Here is a 19,799-nt window from a genome sequence, read left to right on the forward strand (position 1 = left end):
AAAAATGAGATCATGACCTGAGCTGAAGTCGGTCGCTTACCCGACTGAGCCATCCAGGTACCCCAAGCTACCTGTTCTTGGTTACTATTTTCTAGATGACAAAATGATAAAGTTCAGATGCACATATCTGAGTCCAACTAATAGTGCACCCACCAAAAATATCAGCTTAATCTGTAAAGAAACACGTTAAAGATTTCCTATGTTCATGGGACATGAAAATACTGGCCACCTGGGAAAGAATAATACTTTTCAACACAAAATAAGATTGATAAGTTAGCCAAGAAATTCAGGTAGTTTCTAATCATGAGGAAACAGTCAGACACATCTAAATTGAAGGATTTTCTCCAAAATAACTGGCCTAGAATCTTCCTAAAATGTCAGTGTCATGAAGGAATTGAAAAAAAAAAGAAAGAAAAAACACTGGGAAGGGGTTGTTTTAGATCAAAAGAGACTAAAAAGGTATAATACAATGTGTGATCTTTGAATCTTAGATAAAGCTGAACAAAGACATAAAAGAGATTTATTGGAGAAATATGAACATGAACTTTATATTACATAATAGAATTGTATCAATGTTAAGTTTCTTGAGTGTGATAATCATAGAAGGTAGAAGAATGTCCTTTTTCTTAGAAGATATGTGCTATAGTATTTAAGACCATGGTGTCAAAATGTCTGTCACTTACTCTCAAATGTTCAGAAAACAAAATATGTGTGCGTATTATACATGGAGACATAAAACAGATGTGGTAATAGCCAGTGAATCTAGGTGAAAGATACATAGGCACTTATCATTCTAGTTTTACAACTTTTCTGTAGGTTTGAAAATTTCACATAAAAAGATTGAGGAAAATAAATGAATTGGGAAAAATTCAGATAATTTATACTTAGCTTTTATCAAATTTAATGTCTGATGGCAATTGGTAACTTTAGACATTTTAACTTATAAAAATATATAGAAAATTTGGGAAGTAGGGAGATAATTTACCTATTACCCTGTCATTTCTAATACAAATATGATACTTTTCTCTTGCTTCTCAATTTTTTTCTATGTGCATTTATAAATAACATCACATTGCTACAATTTTCATCTGTTTTTTCCACCAAATATTATGTCCTAAGAATTTTTTTTTCTTTTTTTTAATTGTATTTATTTATTTTGAGAGAGAGACAGAGACAGAGTGTGAGCAGGAAAGGGGCAGAGAGCGGGAGACAGAATCCTAAGCAGGCTCTAGGCTCTGAGCTGTCAGCACACAGCTGGACCTGGGGCTTGAACCCACAAGCTGTGAGTGAGATCATGACAGGAGTCAAAGTTGGATGCTCAACCGACTGAGCCACCCAGGCACCTCCTAAGTATTTTCTATACTATTATATCTTCAGCAGTCACAACAACCACTTTTAATAATTTCTTGGTATTCTTTTGAGGAAATATGTATTTTCTTCAACAATTCCACAATTTAGTTTTCTAATAAGTAATCTTCAATGAATGTTTTCTCATGTGGCTTTTTCCACATTGTGGATTCAAATATTGGTGTAGGTTTCCACAGGTCAGGTTGCTTGATCTAATGACCGTTTATGGAGGATTATAAACACTCTGCCATGATTTATTCTTTTAAACTCTGAGATAGTGGGAGCTTAATGAAAGTGAGCTATTTTAAACAGTTACACTTCTTTGGGTCTGAATATTTTTAGATTTCTAATGCTCCTTCCTTGCCCCGTCCCTGTCAACTGCTTGCAGGACCCTGGGTCTTTCTTTGCCACCATCTATTCCTTTAGATGAATTCTTTCAAACTGAGATCCTGGGCACCAAGAGGTGGGGGTCTTTAATCTTTTCAACGTTTCACTGGCCTAACAGAAATCATACGTTTATTTACAATTAAGCACGTGTAAGCAAGCTTAGAAGTGCAGTCTCTGGCCCTAGTTGAGCCTTGCTATGACTGAAACCCTGGCCAATAGCTCACCTGCAACCTGAGTCTCTGAACCAGAATCCAACCACCCTGCTCTCAGGTTCTTGATCCTCAGAGATTCTGTGAGACAATAAAGGTTTGTTGCCTTCAGCTGTCAAGGTATAGAGTAATTTGATACATAGCTACAGATTAACTAATACAGAATTTGGAAATGGGATGTGGTCTAAAAAAAAACATAAAATGTGGACAGAAGACTTGAATAAACACTTCATAAAAGAAGATGTCTGAATGATTAACGAGCATACGAAAAGGAGCTCATCATTAGGCATTGGGAAAATGCATATTAAAACCACAATGAAATATCATTTCATACACACCTGAAAGGCTTAAATCAAACAGAGTGACAACTTCAAGTGTTGATGAGGATGTAAAGTAATCGGGACTCTCATACATTGCAGGTGGGAGTATAAAACAGTGCAATCACTTTGAAAAACTAATAATATAAACCTACCCCTATTGACCCAGAAAGTACAGTCCTGGGTTTATACCAAAATAAATGATTGCATATGTCCAAAAAGAAAAGAGTACATAAATGTTCTTAGCAGCTTCCTTCAGTATATGCCTAAGCTGCAAATAACCAGGGGAACAGGAAACAAATTGTGATCCAGGCAGTGGAATACTATGCAGCAATACACATAAGTGAAGCTTCTATGCAGCAACTTGGATGAATCTCAAAAGCACCATTTCGAGCAAAAGCAATATATACCATATGATTCCATTTACATCATCTTCAAAATCAGGTAAAACCAATCTGTGGTGATAAAAGTGAGAGTAGTGGTTACCCCAGGATTGATAAGTTGTATTGACTGGAAGATAGGAGGGAAATCTCGGGCGTGATAGAAGTGTTTCATATTTTGATCTGGATGGTGGTCACACTGGGCTATACATATGTGTCTTAGCCTATTCGGGTCTCTATGACAAAATACCAGAAATGGATAGCTTGTAAACAATGGAAATTTATTTCTCACAGTTGTCGAGGCTGGAAGTCTGAGGTCAGGGTACCAGCATGGTGATGGCCTTCTTCCAAATGGCAGACTTCCTGTGTCTTCACATGGCAGAAGGAGGCAAGGGAGCTCTTTTGGGTTTCTTTTACAATATATCTGCCCTCGTGACTTAATCACCTCCCAGAGGCCCAACCTCAATACCATCACCTGGGGGGTTAGGTTTCAACACATGCATTTTGCGGGACATATTCAAACCAGAGCAATATGTAAAAAAAAATCACAAAACCATACCCTTAAGATTTGTTCATTTTACTCCTAAGTGTAAATTACATTTCAATAATACATTGTTTAAAAAAATCCGAAGTCCTTTCTATGGTCCATAAGGCCCTAGGGATGGTGTCTTCTTTGGCTCCCTCTTTGACTTCATTTCTTGACACTCTTCCCCTTATTAATTTTCCAAACACACTACCTTTCTTCCTGGTCCTCTACACATCAAGCATGCTGCCACCTTTGCATTGACTCTTCCCTCTGTCTGTAATCTCGGTCCTCAAATATCACCTTTCATTTTAGTCAGGTCTTTGGTTCCAGTCACAGTCACAGCTCTCTGGAGAACAGAGCTCCAGGCACGGACTTAAGCACTGTTAGTGCTCTATTTGGGAGGTAAATCCCACACAGCTGGTCACTCAGTATATTTGTTTCCTAGGGCTGTTGTAACAAAGTACCACAAACAGGGTCACCTAAAACAACAGAAATTTGTTGTCTTGCAGCTCTGGAGGCTAGAAATTCAAAATTAAGATGTTGGTAGGGCCATATGCCCTCTGAAACCTGTAGGGGATCCTTCCTCGTTTCTTCTAGCTTCTGGTGTTTGCTGACAATCCTTGGTGTTCCTTGGCTGGTAGATGCATCATTCCAACCTTGGTCTCTGTCATCACATGGCCGTCTTCTCCGTCTGTGTCTCTGTCTTTTCTTCTTATAAAGACATCAATCATATTGGGTTAGGACCTGCCCTGATGACCTCATCTTAACTCAATTACATCTGCAAAGACCCTCTCTCCAATAAGGTACTGGGTTCAAGACTTCAACATATCTTTTGGGGAACACAATCCAAACTATAGCAGTCAGTAAGTACATAGGCTTGGTCACACAGGTCGACTTCTGACAGGCTGTATGGAGAAATCATATATCGGAACAGTTCACCAGAGGGAAAAAGGGAGAGGACGTTTATCTGCCCAGTATCCTCCAATCTCTTGTCTCCCACTGGTCACAATTCACTCAGGGGGAATTAAATCCTCTGCATTTTCGTATTTCATCCTTTAGCCCCATCAGCAGTTGCTCAGGAGACAAAGCCCTGCAGTTTGGAGTTTCAGCTGAGTTTGCAGAGGAATGGGGAGAGGAGTCAGACATTTTAGACCTGCGGCTAGTGATCCTCAGGCAGGGAAACCACAGAGGTCTGCACGGAGTCTGCAAGCTGCTGTGGCAACCAAAGAGGAGCAAGTGGCTGGGGATAAGACAGGTGGTGTACAGACAGGTCCCACACTCTGCTCAGATGTCACCTTCTCAGGGAGGTCTTTTCTGACTACTTTGTATCAAATAGAAGCCCCTTCTCCATCTCTGTACTACCTTATTTTGCTTAATTGTCCTTCATAGCCTGTCCCCACTAGACATATATTTATGTGTTAACTTGCTTATATTTATTTTACCCACTACAATATTCCATGCAAGTAGGACATTTGTCTGTTCTCTTCCCTAAGTGCCTAGCATAGTGCCTGGCACATTTGTAGGAGCTCAGTAAATATTTATTGGCTTGAATGACTAGATGAATTAATGGTGTAAAGAAACGAACCTCCTGTTGGGACGTAACTGAGTGGGTGGCAGTGGGGTTATCTTAGACACAGACACACCTATCGCAAACAGGTCAGGGCCTAGCTTCACCTGAGGGGAAGGCTCCATTTCCAGGGTTTAAACTGTGCAGCTCCCAGAGTTGGTGAGGAGCTGCCAGAATCACAGCTGCAAAGCCTCAGGGCCATCAGGAAGAGGAAAGAACTGACAGAATTGGAATCTCCCTGTTGTGAACTTGGAGAGCTGAAAGTGTGTGGTCCCCCTTGCCCTGCAGAGTCATAGCAGGTAAAGAATCCTGTCTTTGCCTCTTGACTTCTTCTAAGCCTCCTGAGTTATTTTCTGCCTCTGAAACTAAACTAGTACTTCTAATCCAGAAGTGCCAGTAAATGTATCTTCTTTAGTAGCACAGCACTACCATATTTTTTTTATGTGAAAATTGGGACACCTAAGCAAAAGAGCTCAACTCATTACTTCATTGTCCAGTCAAAATTTTATGTCTCACTTTAAATGACAATTCTCTGTTTACTTCCTTCAAGTTCTGCATGTTTTGGGTTTAATATAATCAATATGATTTTTAGTCATAAACTCCTTTCTGTGCTTATTTTCTCTACGGAATCCACTATATAAAGCAATCTATTTTTGAAATATGTTGGAGCCCACATTGGATTACAGATGAAAAGGAGATCGTAACAAATGTTGGGTGGCTGTAATTCACTTGAAATTGTTTTCATGATAATTTTCCCTATTAGTGTGAAAAATGTGTATAATAACAAAGACAGAGATTTTCTGAGTTGAATAATATACTATGCTCCTCTTGCATAATATCAAAAAGCAACAGTAGCTTGTTATTTCACCAAAATAGATATACTCCACTAGAAAATTGGCCTAAGATTAATGCTGTGACATGGTGACATTTTCCTCACCCCAAACTATTTAACCAAGTTCATTACTGCCTCTCTAACCAACTCAACCTGAACAAGTAGCATATAGTACACTTCCACACACAGAGGGACATTTGTTTAGGTAAGGAAGGTTTTGGCTCTGGTGGTGATGAGAGAGCATGGGGCAAGCTGAGGGCAAAATACAGGCTAACAGCATGCACCCCCGCTGCCCCAGGTGGGATATGTGTGATATTCCTCAGATACTCCTGGATGCCCAAGAACAAGGGAAAGGAAAGAAAGCAAATGGTTGGCTGACAGAGATCACAGTCATGCAGGACAGGAGTCTCCTATCCATAAGTTTATGGATAACTTAGTAAAGTGCAAGAAAAAGGCAATCTTATCCATAGTCTGATCTCTGGAAACCTATCGACTCTGTTTCCAGGAGCCCTAATATCACCCTCATCAAGATGGAAAGGGGTTTAAGTGCTTGCCATGGTGGCATGGGAAACTAAGGCAAGTGAAAAATTAAATTCCCTTATTGCCAACAGCCCGTTGACGAGTCCTTGCAACAGGCAGAGAGACCTCCCTCTAGGAGTGCAGTTGCCTCAGTGGTGACACTTTACTAGGGGCAAAAGGGACTCTTGGCTTAACATTATCCTGGACCCCCACTCCCACCCCAGGATCCTGTAAGTTGACTTTAACATATAAAAATTCCTTTAGAAACTTCCTTTATCTCAACTCCCCCAAGATATATGCTGGCAATCATACTCCAAGCTTATGGCTCCCTGATGTGCATCTGAAGGGTCTCATGACTGAGGTTTTACTAAATGGTAATAAATGGCATTTTCCTAACAGCAGCTAGCCACTCAAGGTCCTGGAAACCTTGTTTCCAAAGTGCCTTAGAGACTTACTCTATCCCTAACCCCCTCCCAACCTGAAGGTATATAATCAGTTACCTGTCACAACCCCAATGCAGCTCTTTCTTCCCATGAGTCCTGGCCCCATGCTTTAATAAAATCACCTTTTTGCACCAAGGATGTCTTCAAGAATTCTTTCTTGGCTGTCAACCCTGAACCCCCCACCATCACCCCAAAACCTCATCAGTGGGGTGTTGAACCTGCTCCTTATTTAGGCCAGAGTGATTTGCCTATCAGTGATTTTCACAGTTCTTGATTACAGAGGAACTGTCCCTTCTGAAAACATGGCCAGGTGGAGCATTCAAACTCTTTCATAACCAATTCCCCTTAGGCAGGGGGTTCATATATGAACTAATGCAAATAACTACCAGTTTTCTTTATAGAGGTCAGTATCTTTCTCTATAATACAATTTTACTTCTGGAGCAAAAGACTTTTCTTCTCTTTTAGGACTTGCTTCCGTAACTAAGTCATACATTTTATCTCTGAGTAATATTTTTTTTGAGAAGGTTCATTTTAACTATGTCTCCTGACTATACAATTTACCTTTCTGCAGAAGACTATTACCACACATAGCCTCTTTTTAGGGACTATAAAAACTGACAACTTAAAATTTTACATTAGTTCATCATGAATCTGGAAATTGGAAGGCAGTCACTAGATAATCCCAAGACTATTTTTCCTTGTTTTTCATAATATTCCAATGTTTACTTTAATTCCAGTGCCCCCAAATTGGATATATCTAAAGTGCAATTAAAACTGCATAGCTAATTCCTCTCTAATTGGCTCTTACATGCCATAATGATACATATACCAAAAACAAACAATTCTACTTTTAAAACTCACAAAGAAGCCTAATATGAGGTTCTAAAAATGGGTCATTGTGACTTTGCCTTATCGATAAAATTTTTATATTATCTTCACCAAATTGTTAGCCACTTTCCTATCCCTGCCTATTGTTTTAAGATTTTAATCCAAATACACTCCCCCAAATTGACAAATCTTCCAAGTTTTAAATCAAGACCATGACGCTTGTTTATTATAAACCACAAATTGGGCCTCTCCTGATCAGACAGTTTTAATTATGCATTTCTTCTTTAGAAAGCTTATGAGACCATGTGAGCTACACTCTCCTAATGAGTGTGGTATTCCTGTGGTAGTCCTTACAACTCCCAGGTGAATAGCCTTGCCTGGGAAAGGCAATTGTCTTAGTTGAGTAGGCATTAATGTTGAAGGTATGGAAAAGGAAGTTGGCTTGATTCCGTTTTCACTAGCCTATCACAGATGCTAAATTCAAGTTTCACCTGAGGCACCAAACTAGGATAGATATGAAATCCCAAAGTGAAGTGCCAAGATGCAGGCCTTCAATCAAAATACCAAAGAAGACAAAGATCAGCTCCATGAGTCTAAAACTTCTCATCGCAGGAGGAAATAACAGTGTCCAGGAAGTGGAAACTCAAGGAGGATTTCCTAAGGAGTATTTTCTTGGTGAGAGCTGTGCTATGATTCCTACCACCAAGGGTGGGGGGTAGGGAAGGCTCCACTGGGCCACTCAGAGAACAGTTCCCTAAAGTCAAGAGCAAGGGAAATTCATGTCTGACTCCAACCCTGGAATCTACAGATCAGGGGAGAGGATTTGTGAATTTCTTGGCAATGGGGGTAAGTGCTGTTGTTAGGACTAGTCTGTGCTTTCAGAGTTTATCGGAGGTGGGGGGAATAGGCACAAATATTTCTATGGACCAGATGTGAGACACATAGGAGAGAACAATCCCGCAGTCCCTATAAGTCCTGCTCAAGAAGACAGCTGGGTATGGGTGGAGGGTAAATTCGGATGCATACAGAAGGAGGCAGTCTGGAGGGGACTTCAGGGAAGCCAGGTCCGAAGGGGGAGCAGGTAGCCAAAACAGTGGCACTTGCCTACACTGAAGGCCCAGCAGGAAGGCTGACCAAGAATATGTGAAATACCCACGAGAGAAAGAGCTGACCTGATACCTTTGTCAGGCCTGGAAAATGTGATGCCAACTGTCCCAGCCAAGGGAGAACTTTCCTTTTCTCCTCTCCTTTTCTCTCCTCCCTTCCCTAACTCTTTGATTCTAGAAGCGTAAAAACTAGCAGGCATTAAGTACAGGCAGAAAGAGCAAGGAAAAAAGAAGCTGACCATATCTTCTTTCCTAAAGGCTGGAACCAGCCTGTGCCAGCTCTAAATGGGGGAGGAAGAGAGAATTCTCCATGAATAAAGATAGAAGTATTTAGTAATATATTGGTTTGGACACTTTAACAGAAAAACTGTAGTACTTTCTATCATCTATCAGTGACCAAAAAGGGCCTGAGTGGCTCAGTCAGCTAAGCAAAGTTTTCCAAACTGTATTCCAAGGACTCCTAATTCCTAAGGATTTTAATAGGGACTCCATAGGGGCACCTGGGTGGCTCAGTCAGTTAAGCATCAGACTCTGGGTTTTGGCTCAGGTCATGATCTCATGGTTCGCGGGTTCGAGCCCATGTTGGGCTCTGTGCTGACAGTGCGGAGCCTGCCTGGGATTCTCTCTGTCCTCCTTTCTCTGCCCCTTTCCACCTCCCCGACTTGTGCGCTCTCACTTGCATGTGCACACAATCTCTCTCTCAAAATAAACTTAAAAAAAAAAAAGTGACCAAAAAAGCTATATATCCAGTGGCAGAGTAGAATTACCCTACTGAGCAAGTCTAAAGCAGAGAGTAAAAACACTAAAATTGCTTTTATTTATTTTTTTAAAGTTGAGGTACATTTGACATATAATATTATATTAGTTTCAAATGTACAACATAATAATTAGATATTATTATGATCACCATAATAAGTGAAATGATCACCACAATAAGTCTAGTTAACATCTATTACCACATATGGTTACAAAAATTTTTTCTTATAATGAATAAAGTTGCTTTCATAATTTCACCCAGAAGTCCTGCTTCTTCAATAAATTGGTTGTATCACCAGCAAGAGTGATGGATATATTTTTATAACCCACCTTCCAGTGAGGTAGCTAAAACAGGGTGAATCAGATTCTCCCTATACACAAATATGGGGATGTCTAATGAATGTCTAATCTATAATAGAATTCCCAGGACTGGGAAAATGTGAGGCCTTATTGTGCTTCTGTCACTGTGCTATTGATCTCTATATTATAATATGAAGAATGACAGAGCCAGGTAAGCATAGAGTGAATGGAGAAAAGATTGTGAGACCAAGTCTAAAATTCAGGAAACTTTAGTGTTTCTCATAGAGGCAGACGCATCCTTTATATCTCACACAGCCAAAATGCATAATTAACAGATGCCAAGGCCCTTTAGTATAACAGATCTCAATTGATTGTCACCAGGTTCCCATGAAATGCAGAGGGCATTTCAGATAATAGATGGTATTTATCTGCATTATACAGAAAGTAATAACTGTAATATAATATAGATAATATTATATAATACAACAATAACAACAACAACAACAACAACAATAATGGCTAGCAGTTATTGGGGATGCATTATGTACCTGGAACTTATGCTAAATTTCCTATAACCATCATATTCATGTATAATTCCATTAATGTCTCCACTTTACTGATGATGAAACAAGGTCTTAGGCTAAGTAATTCACTTAAGGTCAAACTGTAGAGGATGGAACTGCAACTTAATCTCAACCGTTTCTCAAATTCCTAACCCTGAACCTCTGCTCAGATGAACAAAATGGAACTTGGACATTAAGTAACTCATTCAAAGTTCTACAATTAGTAGTCACTGGCATTAACGAACTTGGGTCTTGTAACCTATCCTTATCTCATTGGAGATCTTCAATGAAGATCTCAGCTCTCTCATAGAGAAAGAATTCACTAGCCTATAGGAAGGAGCTTAAACAAATATTTTTTGCCAATGAAAAAACAGGCCTCAAAGGAAGATACTTTAGGTAAATTATATCCATACATTAGAATATTTTGTAGCTCTTAATTTAATGAAGATCATTTTAAACATGTAAAACACTTTTCCATTCCAAATAGAAAAAGTTACATAAAATACTAATGCTTTCAAGTTTGTATGAATGCATGTATCTATATACATATGCAGTTGACCCTTGCATACCTTGGGTTTGAACTGCAGGGGGTCCACTTACATGTGGATTTATTTTGATCAATATGGACAGTACAGTAAATGTACTTTCTCTTCCTTATGATCTTCTCAGTAATATTTTATTTCCTGAAGCTTACTTTATTCTAAGAATATAGTGCACAATACATATACATAATGAGGATTAGGGGACTGATGTTGATAAGGCTTCTGGTCAACAGTAGATTATTAGTAGTAAAGTTTTGGGGGGAGTCAAAATTATATGCAGATTTGACTGCATGGAGGGGGGGAAGGTGGGGAGGCAGTGGTGGGAGGCTGAAGGTGTGTGTGGTGTGTATATCAGCGCCCCTAATCCTGAAGCAATTCAAGGGTCAACTGTACACGTAATTGAATGTAAGTAGCTAGTTATATGCATGTTTTTATGGGTGTATATTTGATTGTATCTTTTTCAAATGGGAAATTAAGAATAAAATGCACTAAAGTATTAGAGATAAATTATTATCTCTAGGTGGTGGAATTATGGGTAGCTTTTACTTTTTCTCCTGTACTTTATTTTCCTCCAAAAGATCAATACATGTTCTTTTTTATTTCTCCTACCAGATGGGTTTATTATTTTATTATTATTATTATTTGCTTTTCCAGTTTTATTTGAGATATAATTTGCATACCATAAAATTCTCTCATTAAAAAAAAGTTTTTTTTTTTACATTCATTTATTTTTGATAGAGAGAGAGAGAGACAGAGCACAAGTGGGGAAGGCGCAGAGAGAGAAGGAGACACAGGATCTGAAGCAGGCTCCAGGCTCCGAGCTGTCAGCAAAGAGTCCGACGCGGGGCTGTGAGATCATGACCTGAGCTGAAGTCGGACACTTAACCGACTGAGCCACCCAGGTGCCCCAAAATTCGCTCATTTTAAATACACCAATGATATTGTTAAATTTACAGAGTTGTGCATTCATCACAACAAGCCAATTTTAGCACATTTCCAACACTCCAAGATTTCTTGGGCCCATTTGCAGTCACTCCCCATTCCCACTCTCCAGACCTAGGCAATCCCTAATCTACTTTCTGTTTCTATAGACTTGCCTTTTCTGCACATTTTATCTAAATGGAATCATACCATATGTGGTGTTTTTAGTCTGGCTTGATTTACATTCTTTTAAAGAAAGAAAAAGAATAAATATTCTCTGGTTCTTTGCCTTTTGCATCAAAACCAAAGAAAATCCCTTACTTTCTTCCTCTTCATAATAGCATAATCATGTTACAACATCTTCTTTACCTCCGTAGTTCTTGACTCAAATCCCTTTTAGACACTAAGAGTAAGTTGTAGAACAGTGAACTTATTCCAGATATTTCAAGGGTCTCTCCTATCCTTGTTTCTCACGTTTCCTTATTTCTTTATATAAAAAAATATATAACTATTTTATTCTTATCACCTGGGCAGTCATTTTTTACTTGCCTTCTACTCTTGATTCTTTTGACCAAACCAGTGACTCCATCTCTGAAGTGCAAGGGCTTTGGAATCAGACCTGGGTCTGGTTCAGGAACCCCCAGTCCTGAGAGGCCAGTAGCTGGGCTCTCAAGAGCAAGTTATCAATCTTTCCTGAGGCTCAGTGTCCTTGTCCTGGTGAGTACATTGGAGTTACTGGTACCTACAACCACAGCTAAATGGGAACATAAGAGGGCTCTGGGTAAGCCAATGATTGCTGGTACTCCTTTGAAAGAATATTTTTAAAATAATTCTTCAACGTCTATTTTGAGGAAAGACAGGGTTTCCATAGAGCAAAACAGATGCCTTGCAGTTCATTAGACCTATGCTCCTTAGAATGCACATTTGACTTCTTGGGCTCTCATTGCCATGTCAAGTAGCTCATCAGGGTTCTTTTAACCCAAACAACACTCTCCCTCAAAGGACTGATAAATATAATTTTCTATGTTTCATTTTCCAAGATTTTTGTCCCTTTTTGTGGAGTAGTGGCCTGGGCAGCTTTCCTTCTGACTTGGCTTCATAGAATGTTTGGAAGATTAAATGGGATAACACTTGTGGAGATCTCTGCATAGCTTGTGACACCAACAGATATTCAATAAATGGTGACTCTTAGTATTATGGCCAAAAACCATGTCAACTCTGAGATTCTGGTAAAGGAACATCATATGCAGTCATTTTTTCCTCTAGCTCCTTACATTTATTCTTGAGTAAAGGCATTTTGAGAGAGCATTTGGTAACCTTGAAATGTTCTCAAGAGCTCTTTATAAACAAATCTTAATAAATATAAGACCCATTTCCTCCCTCATACCTCTATCAGAAAGAAAAGCAGCAACAGAAATGCCTTTGCTACTCTTTGTATGGCGTAACATTTTAAATAGTACTTACCTAAAACACGATAGAAATGGATGGAGGTCAGCTGGGGACAAGCACCAAGCAGGGAGGTGTTGCTGAGAGAATGGGGTGGCAGGTCTGAAACCAGATCCTGGCTATCGAGCAGAGGGAAAACAGCAAAGTCTTTGGAAGAGTTTTATTAGGATAAAAGCATCCCAGAATGCACCTGCTGTTTCATTCTCCAGTCTCCTTGAACCTCCTCTGAGCAGGGGAGTAAGGGCAGGGCAGGAGAGAAAAAAACCAAAGTGAGGTTAGCAGTGCTATGTCTCTTTTCCCATGATCTATTCCTAAAGGTACAGCATAAATATCAAAACAGGGTTTGGTAGTAGTCCGAAAGATTTAACTTGTCCCCAAATTCCTAAATAACGATTAGAGCTTAGTTTGATTTTTGACTGAACGTAACCAAACAACTTCTAGGCATAACATTTGTTGTGCACGCCTACCAGGGACAGGATGAAGTGACCACCTACCCATTCAGCACTCCAGCCAAGGAAAGGGCCGGCACGTGGGGCCAACCATGCAAGTTTGCCACGTGCCTTGCGATCTTGGCTCCCAGACCCCAAACCGCAGTTCTGCTTGTGGCTCCACTACTCCCCACTCTTAACTGTGTTTCTTCTCTCCATGCAGGTGATGGAGGCCCAAGCAGGTCCCAGGTTCAAGGCCAGAGACTTCGGCTAGGCATCCCCTCAGTCACAGCTGGTGACCCTTCTGGCCCACTGGCTGCCCCCCCCCCCCGCCCCCTCCTGCTTCCAACATGCCTTCACTGCCCCTCCATTCCATCCCAGCTCTTCCTCACCCTTCAGGACAAACTGTCCCCTGGACTCCACACTTGGTGACTACCGTGGGTGCTCCGACCCTAAGCCTTGATAACCTTCCTCTTCATCCCTTTTGAAAGGGGAAACGGGAAAGGTGAGCAAGAAACCGCCAGCAAGTTTCGACCACCGCCGAGGAAGACTAATGGGTTTCTAAGGAAACAGGGAGGCAGCAGCCATTTTAGTGGCATTCGCTGTATGAAAAATATATACACTGACATTCACCCCCGCCCCCTCCTCCTCCCCCTCCCCCCTCCCCACCCGTGGCGCCTTCGCTCCGTCCGCGCTTCCGAGGCCCAGGTCTCCCCGAGACGTGCGGCCACCTGTCGCAGGTGGCCGGCCACGCTGGGTCGCCCCGAGCCGCCCTCCCCGCAGCGGGCGGGACCGCGGGACTGCCCACCCCCGGCGCCGCAGTGCAGCTGCGGGCGGGCGGCTCGGGCCCTCCCGGTCCCCGCGTCCCGCCCCTCGAGTCCCCTCCCCCGCCGGCCCCCCGCCCCGCAGGCCGCGGGAGCCCGCTGGGAGGGCGGGCCCGTCGCCGGCGCGCTGGTCGCGAGACGGGCCGGGAGGAGCGGGTCGGCGCCGCGGGCTGGGCGGAGGCGGAGGCAGAGCGAGCGCGGGAGGTCGCCGCAGCCGGGGACACCGCGCGCCGCTGCCCAACATGGTCGCTGCGCACGCCGCCCATTCTTCCTCCTCAGCCGAGTGGATCGCCTGCCTGGATAAAAGGTAGCTCGGGTCCCCCCCGCCCCCCAAGCCGGGCTGGGGCTCGGCGGCGCCGCCCCTGCCCCTCACCTGGGCGCAGCGCGGGGGAGGGAGCTGAGAGGGGCCGCGTCCCGGCCGGGGGAGGGGGGCTCACCCAGACCCACCCGCCCGCCTCCCGTGGGCGCGCGCCACCCGCACGAGATTCTTCCACGTGGTGGAGACAAGGCAGCGCAGTGGGGTGCGGGGGCAGCGCCAGCCGCTCCGGGCCCCCCTCGCCCGGCCCTCCTTCACCTTCTCCTCGCCTCCCCCCCCCCCCCCCCCCACCCCGCGCGCGCCCACCCGCCGGCCCGCCGCTGCAGGCTGCGCTCGTGGGTGGGGGGCGATTTCCCCTCGGCCTCACGGGACGGCAGGATAGCTCCGAACCTTTCTTCTTGCTGTTCAGACCGTAGGGGTACATGTAATTTAAGTTTTAAGGAGGGGTGAGGGGAAGGGCAGGTGCGGAGTAACATTCCTTTTTTGTCCCCGAAAGCAAAGTGTGAGGGACCCAGCGGAGCTGTCAAGCAAGTGCCTCGTTGAAATTCTCAGCTCCTGCCCCCGCAGTCGCTTGCTCAAGGTCTGTGTTAGGAAGGTCACGCGGGAGACCGCTTTCCCCGGAGTGCCTGCGTCTCGGGGGGGGGGGGGGGGGAAGACCCTGACTCTGAAAAATTAAAATCACAAAGCATCCTTAACTCCTGACGACAGCTCTACAGAAGGAGGGTGTCCCCGTGTAACAACTGCGGACTGCGATTGTTTCCAGGCTCTGACAGCATAATTCTCTGTTTGTCCAGATTGTGGGTTTAGCAGTAAACAGTACGCAGTATGTTAGCAATTATTCTTTATTACCCTGATTAAAAGGTGATGCCTCTGAACTTTTAAGAACTGAGCAGGGAGATCTTGCAGAGTGAACTGCCTCTGAATTTTTGGGTTTGATGCGGCAGGGCAGTGATTCATGTCTTGCAGCTATCTGCATGACATCTCTATTTGCATTTGTGTGAAATATTTTGGGCTCTGCCATATTGAAATTTTTTACAATTAGCAGATTCCTAACCAGATCAAACTTGAAAATCTTAAATGTGACATGCTCTGAATACTTTACTATTACAGGCCTTTGTTGAAAAAAATTAAGTAATTTGAGAAAAGCTAAATGTGGCTCATTTGAAAAATTAATATATCTGAGAAATAATCTTTACTTTCAATTACCACACAGTAGCAAGATTTTTTGGCAGACAGTGCCCTATTTACTCGAAAATGATATGTACTAATATTAGAAGAATTGCTTGCAATAAATAGTAAGAGAATTGAAGTGATGGTTAAATCATACAGAATTATGTAGAGGAACTGAGAGCATATTTAAGTGAAGAGGCTGCTAATGTGATAAGTAATCTAAATTTAATAGTTTAGGAAAGATGAATTATAAAAGAAGAGAAAATCAAGCTCTTGTACTTGACCTATAAATAGTAGTGCTTCCTCACCAGTGAATTTTTTTAGATAATAGATTACATATTTCTATTTTCAGAAATGCGTGGCATGCCTTTTCTGAACAGTCCGCAATTCACTGGAAATCCTTTAGTCAATAAGTACTTATGGCAGAATCATAGAGCAATACTAACACAAGTGGGGTGTATTTGACTCTGTCTTTTCATAATATGGATCTGCCCAAATGATTTTGCTTAGAATATATTTTTAGAACATAGAGCCACAATCTAATGCCACCACCATTCACAGTACGGGAAAAAACCTACCAAAGGTGGGGGAAAAAAAATAAACCTCCACAAATACTGAGCCTAGCATTCATGGAGTATGGGAGAGTGGATAGATCAATAAATAAGTTAAGGGTTTTAGGCCCAGACTGTCACCAGCTCTGATCTTGGAGATGTCACTTTTACTTCCCTGAGTGTCTGAAAAATGAGGATAGAACTGTCTTACCAGGGATTAGTGGATCAAATAACAATACCAAATGGTGAAAGTAGTACTTTGAAAACTGGGAAGTGCCATGTAAATATTTTATTTTGTGGTGTCAAGATAACCTTGCATTTTTCTGTAGTGTTGATGCTAGAATTCCTTTAAAGAACAGATAGGAGTGGCAATCTCATTCTAAGAGGGCCTTGGGGTACTTGTTCTGAAGTTGCATTTTTACTTAGATTGTTAATTTTGTGGGGGAGGAGGAAGATTAAGGGTGCTGATGGAAGTTGGGAAACTGCCCTCAGTATTTCTGAGAAATGCAATCATGATACTTTATTCCAGGTACTGTGGGGCTGTGTGGGAGGGTGGTGGGGGCAGGGGGAAAAAAAAAAAAGATGAGTTGCCATTGACTTGGGGGATGGGTGGCCAGAATGGGATAGCTACATAAACAACTAACCACAATGCAATGGTAAGTGCTTTAATGGAGATGTATGAAATGCTTTGGGAATGCCAAGGAGACAGTTATCAGCTCTGCTTGGCAGGGATGCTTCCTACAGGTTCTTGCCTGGACCTTGGAGGTTGAGGGAAATTTTATCAGGCAGAGAATTTGGGGAGGGCATGCCAAGTAGAGGGAGCAGTGTGAACAAAGACACACAGGTGTGGCATATACATATGCTAATTTCTTCCCAGCCACAAATTCCTTTTGGAACCAAATCGAGAGCATAGGAATGTGTGCAATCACAGACATTTTTAAACATAAAGCACACACAAAAAAGAAGGAATGGTACAATGAACCCCTATGTACTATTTGGGGATATGATGCTGGGGGACCTTTTCCATAGCTGCAGAATGTAGTTTGGGTATATGCATCATGCAAGTGACACCTGTTGTAGAGAGCTAGAAAAAGAGGGACCCAGGGCTTGGAAATAAAAAAGAGGAGCTAAAGGAAAAAGTGCCTGAGTAAAGAAGTACACAATACAAGTTGAAACAAACAAAACAAGGAAAATAAGGCCTTAGAAGTGTTTTTAGACACACCTAGAAAGTTGTCATAGGCAGGCAATGCTATAATAACTTGCATGTGGGGAGGGGGTTGAAAAATATATAGATACATGCATTAGATTAAAGAAAAAAATCCAAAGCTTTTAATGTATCAACTGTCCAAGTTCTTGGACTATGGTGGGACCGAGGAGATGAGATTGTACAAATACTAATCTGACAATGAGAAAGACATTTGAACATTTGGATGGATAAAAACCATTGAAAAAAGTCTCAGCAGACATACCGTTAAGCAAAACAAACTTATTATTTCATTGATCTTACATTATTGATTTTACATTATTTTTCATTGATCTTACATTATTTTTCATTGATCTTACATTATTTCATTGATCTTACAATTTTTTTCTAAGCAGGGAAGGTAATTAGAAATGTATTACATAAAAAAACAAAGAAATGTATTACATACTACCCCCTATTTGGGATTTAGGATATGTACAGTATCTGTGTGTGTGTGTGTATGTGTGTGTATGTGTGTGTGCATGCATACATGTGCGTGCTCTGTGTGCTGACCATTGTTTAATTTTACTGAAAATATTTTTCCCATAAGAATTTAAGTTTGCCACCTATGAACTTAAGACCCATTTATGGGTCATAATTCTTATGGTTGGTAAGGCGGTATTTCAAAGATACCACATGTAACTCACAGATATATAGTGAATCACTGCCGGTATTCATTGCTATGGAGCAGGGGAAGATCTACCAGCTGTCAGTGTGTCTCCTGAGCTAAGAATGGGTTTTACATTTCTGAATGGTTGGAAATAAACCAAAAAAAGATTACTGTTTTGTGACCCATTAAATTTATATGAAATTCAGATTTCAATGTCCATGAACAAAGTTTTATTGGAACACAGCCACACTCATTTGGTTAACATGTTGTCCATGGCTGCTTTCACGCTACAGTGGCAGATTTGAGTAGCTGCCGTGGAGACTGTGTGGCCACAGAGTTTAAAGTATTTACTGTGTGGATCTTTGAAGAAAAAGTTTGCCGTGTCCTGTTACAGATGAAAGAATCTGGCTGATTGACCGAGAAATCACTGGAGATGAGAGAAATTGTCTCCCTCTGGGAAGGAGTTCATAATATTCTGGTTTCTCATTCTTCAGTTAGAAGTGTAGCTTGGAGGGACATCCTCAGTTGATGGGCTTATTTGAGGACTGCCGGTGATCACAGGCCAAAGTAGGAAATGAAGTCAACATAGTAAAATCATTGATGTTTCATTTTAAAAACTGCTTCCTATACAGTGTCTATTGCATCTGACTTAATCCCCAAATAGATGTTAACTATTTTGGTGTGATTGAATGAAAGGGGAAGAAATCAAGGAAGAAATCTGTTAAAAAACCAAAATGCTTTGAGGCCTGCATGGTGAAAGAGGATGACTCAGAATCAAAGAAGCGGCAGACATGGTCCCACCCCTAAGGACTACTGAAGATCAAAGAAGCACCCAGAGAAAAAGGCTATCACTGGGGAAGGCTGGTGTCGACCCAGACCCAGGCACACCCTAAAGCGGATGACATTACCCTGATGAATTCTTAGGGATTGGTCTGGTTTTGCAATCTCAGATTCCTAATTTGTCAGCACATCAAAAATTAGTACATTTTTTTTTCAGGGACATATACAAAGGTATGAAAATCTCAGGTACTGTAAGAATCAGAGAGACCGTTCATTAATTTGAAAATAAGATCAAAGAGGTGGACACTCACCCCCTGTGGCTGATGTACTCCTTCTGTAGGCAAGCTGTGTGGGAGATCCACTTGTTCCAGAAGCCCATGTTGTACCTTTATAGAGAGAAGCAAAGCTGCCAGGAGATCAGGACACTTACAACTTCTGGCCAGCTCATTCTCTTCCTAGAGTGACAGAGCCTGGGAATTGAATTATAATCAGAAGACAGTTCTGGGAATCCTTCAGGACAGCTTGGCTGTCACCTCTTCCAGTTAGATGACCATTACGTGTGCTCCCATAGCACACTTTGTCCAACACTGTAATATCCTAAGTCAGACTCCATCACAATTTCCTATTTACTTCACTTATGCATCCCTTGATATCAGTTTCTGTATTTCACTCATCGTTTTATCTTCAGTTTCACTGCAACACCGTGACTGTAGAAGGTGCTTATGGGATGAAGGTGAGATTGCTAAATGCATCCTCCTCCTCAGGGATGGAGTAGACTCTGCAGCCTTGCAAGCAAGTCCTTGCACCAGCTCCCTTTGCCTTAGAAAAGGCTTGGGTGGGCACCATGGGCATCTGTCTCTGCTGTAACTTCTGTGTTTTCTTGGCAG

The 19,799-nt window shown here is 41.9% G+C and overlaps 1 protein-coding gene and 1 long non-coding RNA gene across 4 annotated transcripts in view; one reads left to right on the forward strand and one right to left on the reverse strand.

The window, feature by feature from the left end:
• Positions 1-2,900: 2,900 nt before the first annotated feature.
• LOC122481464 lies at positions 2,901-14,055 on the reverse strand. Of its 2 annotated transcripts, none has more exons than XR_006296856.1 (3): positions 13,485-14,055; positions 13,009-13,213; positions 2,901-4,071 (listed from the first exon to the last, which is right to left on the reverse strand). It is a non-coding gene; the product is annotated as an uncharacterized LOC122481464 (long non-coding RNA). The 2 variants fall into 2 exon arrangements; XR_006296857.1 differs by having other exon boundaries at positions 13,811-14,054.
• A 292-nt stretch (positions 14,056-14,347) lies between these two features.
• The window catches only part of RAPGEF4 (Rap guanine nucleotide exchange factor 4), a 290,524-nt gene continuing 285,072 nt past the window's right edge, over positions 14,348-19,799 (forward strand). For both annotated transcript variants that reach the window (XM_043577056.1, XM_043577057.1), the window contains exon 1: positions 14,348-14,549. In XM_043577056.1, the coding sequence (XP_043432991.1) occupies positions 14,485-14,549 (65 nt within the window). In that variant the 5' untranslated portion in view covers positions 14,348-14,484. The remainder of the gene's footprint in view (positions 14,550-19,799) is intronic.

Source organism: Prionailurus bengalensis, chromosome C1, assembly GCF_016509475.1.
Source record: "Prionailurus bengalensis isolate Pbe53 chromosome C1, Fcat_Pben_1.1_paternal_pri, whole genome shotgun sequence".
Taxonomy (NCBI): domain Eukaryota; kingdom Metazoa; phylum Chordata; class Mammalia; order Carnivora; family Felidae; genus Prionailurus; species Prionailurus bengalensis.